Source organism: Octopus bimaculoides, chromosome 10 (genome assembly GCF_046866305.1).
Source record: "Octopus bimaculoides isolate indiv1 chromosome 10, ASM4686630v1, whole genome shotgun sequence".
Classification (NCBI taxonomy): domain Eukaryota; kingdom Metazoa; phylum Mollusca; class Cephalopoda; order Octopoda; family Octopodidae; genus Octopus; species Octopus bimaculoides.
In genome coordinates this window covers 13,153,501-13,156,000 of record NC_142937.1, presented here as the reverse complement: position 1 = coordinate 13,156,000, position 2,500 = coordinate 13,153,501, and the positions used below count along the sequence as shown (strand labels likewise).

The 2,500-nt window shown below is 29.4% G+C and overlaps 1 protein-coding gene across 22 annotated transcripts in view; it reads right to left on the bottom strand.

The window, feature by feature from the left end:
- The window catches only part of LOC106869227 (tolloid-like protein 2), a 1,141,949-nt gene that overhangs the window by 91,273 nt on the left and 1,048,176 nt on the right, over positions 1 to 2,500 (bottom strand). For 7 of the 22 annotated variants that reach the window (XM_089358378.1, XM_089358375.1, XM_089358376.1 and 4 more), the window contains one exon: positions 31 to 126. The exons of the other annotated variants lie outside the window; for them this stretch is intronic. In XM_089358378.1, the coding sequence (XP_089214504.1) occupies positions 41 to 126 (86 nt within the window). In that variant the 3' untranslated portion in view covers positions 31 to 40. The remainder of the gene's footprint in view (positions 1 to 30; positions 127 to 2,500) is intronic. 22 annotated transcript variants of the gene reach the window in all.

Below are 2,500 nucleotides of genomic sequence, written 5' to 3'. Positions count from 1 at the left end.
AACTGACCAAACGGAATGAATCCGTCTTACCTGTCTCAGGTCAATGTAGTATTAAACCTACTGATACAGAAATTAGTGCGGAAAGGCCGATGATCAAAGGTTGACAGATCACAGGGCCTATGCCACCTAAAGTAGAGAAAAATAACAGTCGAAATACACAAGCATCTGAACAAAATAATTCAATCTATAATGTACTATAATGAACAAGATCAAAAAAAAAAATTAAAATAAAATTAAAATTATATATATGTATAGGAATAAAATAATAGAATTAAAGTTTGTGATGTGAGTAAAAGAAAATAATCTTCTTTCAACTGTCTAGTCAGTTTTCATTTGATCAATTTTCATTTTTTAATGAAACACATATACTAAATTGCGTGTGTTTTAGAATTTCTAAAAAAAAAAAAAAAAAAAAAAATTCGAAAACAATATTGATAGCTAGAAATTAAAATTGAAAAAAAATTATAAATGTAAATAACTAAGTAAATGAAGTAAACCAAAATAAGAATTATATGAGCACATATTATGTATACAGCATATACTAATGTGTATGTATATATGAATATATATATATATGTGTGTGTGTGTGTGTATTGCATTATTCATTTATATCTTGATATATATGTAGCTTCAAGAGAGTTTCTAGAATGTTTGTGTTTCTTTTTGTTTTTTTTTGACATATTGCATTTTTATTAACTTTTTTTTGTCTTCCTCTCTAAGAGATGCTGCTAATTCAAAATGAGATGAGGAAGTTCAAATAGGAAGCCATGACAAAACAACAGTGAAATTTCCCATCAGTATTGATGATTTGATTATATAGAATTAATTATACAAAATAACTTTCAATTAATGACTGTCACACCATAGGGCTGAAGCAAGAAGCCATTAAACGTTCATCTGAAAGAAAACATACGCCACAATAGATGACGTTTTAAGCCTGATGGGTATTTTCATTCAATATTTTGGTGATTTATTTAACTTCCTCCTTCAGAGATCAATGGACAAAGAAAACAAAAATATAAGACATATATAAATAAGAAAACAAAGGAAAGTAAAATAAATGAAGATAAAATAGAATAAAATAATATGAACTAAAATGAAGTAAAATGCTTTATAGACAGATGTAATGATGCAGATAAAATGATAAACTAATAGATAAAGGCTTCTAGTTAAATGTTACCAACTGTATCATCTCAGGTGATTAATGATGGTGATAGTTGAGTGTGTATGTACGAGCAAATATATTTTAATATAGATTTTAATATTTATTTCTCATGGTGTTCAAAGAAAGAAGACAAAAAAAAAAAGAAAAAATGCACATAAATTAAAATAGAAAATTAGAGCGGCATATGAACTACTATGGCAATTCAACTTATATTCAGTAATTCGCAGGTTCAATTCGTTGTAAATCTTTAGCTTTTTAAGCATTTTTTTTTTCATGAATTTATTTGAAACAAAGCTTGAGGTCTCTGTTGCTTGAGAGATACCAAGAAAGAAAAGAAGGGGCCTACAAATTGAAATGATATCGATTGACAGAAAGCATAACCCCCTAGCATTTAGACTGACCAAATCCGGCCAAAATATTCTGCATGTTTTGTGCACAAACTGACCAGATCCAACCATTCCAACATATCCTACAGTGTCATTCAAAGAATAAAACTATTAAATCATTGAAATCTCAAATGCTTTGAGATAATACATGATTAATACAAAACAGTATAAATAAATAAGCATTAAATTTAACATAATAATCTGGATGCTAAAGAGCTAAAAGGCTAAATATCATAAAACAGAGGAAAACAAGATGATGGTAGTAAGTTCCAAAGAGTAACAGTTTGAGGAAAGAGGCTGTAAGAATAAAAGGACTTATGACTAACAGGAAAATATTTAGGAACCATATTTACTGGATTTATAAATGTATGTATATACGAGTGTTTATGTGTTTCAATTCTAATTGCTGTTTAACCCCAAATTAATTCTGCTTAAACAGATCTATGAGTAAAGACATTCCAGTTTTGACAACCCTATTTTTTTCTGTATCCATCCATAGTGACATTATCTAATGCAGGAGTTCCCAGTCATTTTTATCTATGGACCCCTTTGGTTATTATTATTATATTCTGGTGGACCCAAAAACTAGTTTTATAAAAGCTCCTTTCAAAATTCCTATTTTGTTATTTCTCACATTACTTTGTGTAGGGTGAATTATGTAAAACATTAGAGAAAGAAACTTAGCTGTTTCTTGCAATACATACCAATACATACACCTAAAGCAAAATTTTTCAGGGGCTCTTAAAATACTGTTGGGGCTCCCCGATTAACTATTTTGTTGCATGGACCCCCAAAATCTTATATGGATCCTGAGAGGCCATGTGGACTCCAGATGAGAACTACTGATCTAATGTATCCTTCTTTATTCTTTTAAGATAGTACACTGTGATTTGACAGAGATTTAGCTACTATTTCTAGCTAGTTGAGTGACTGCATAATGTTCTCCTTC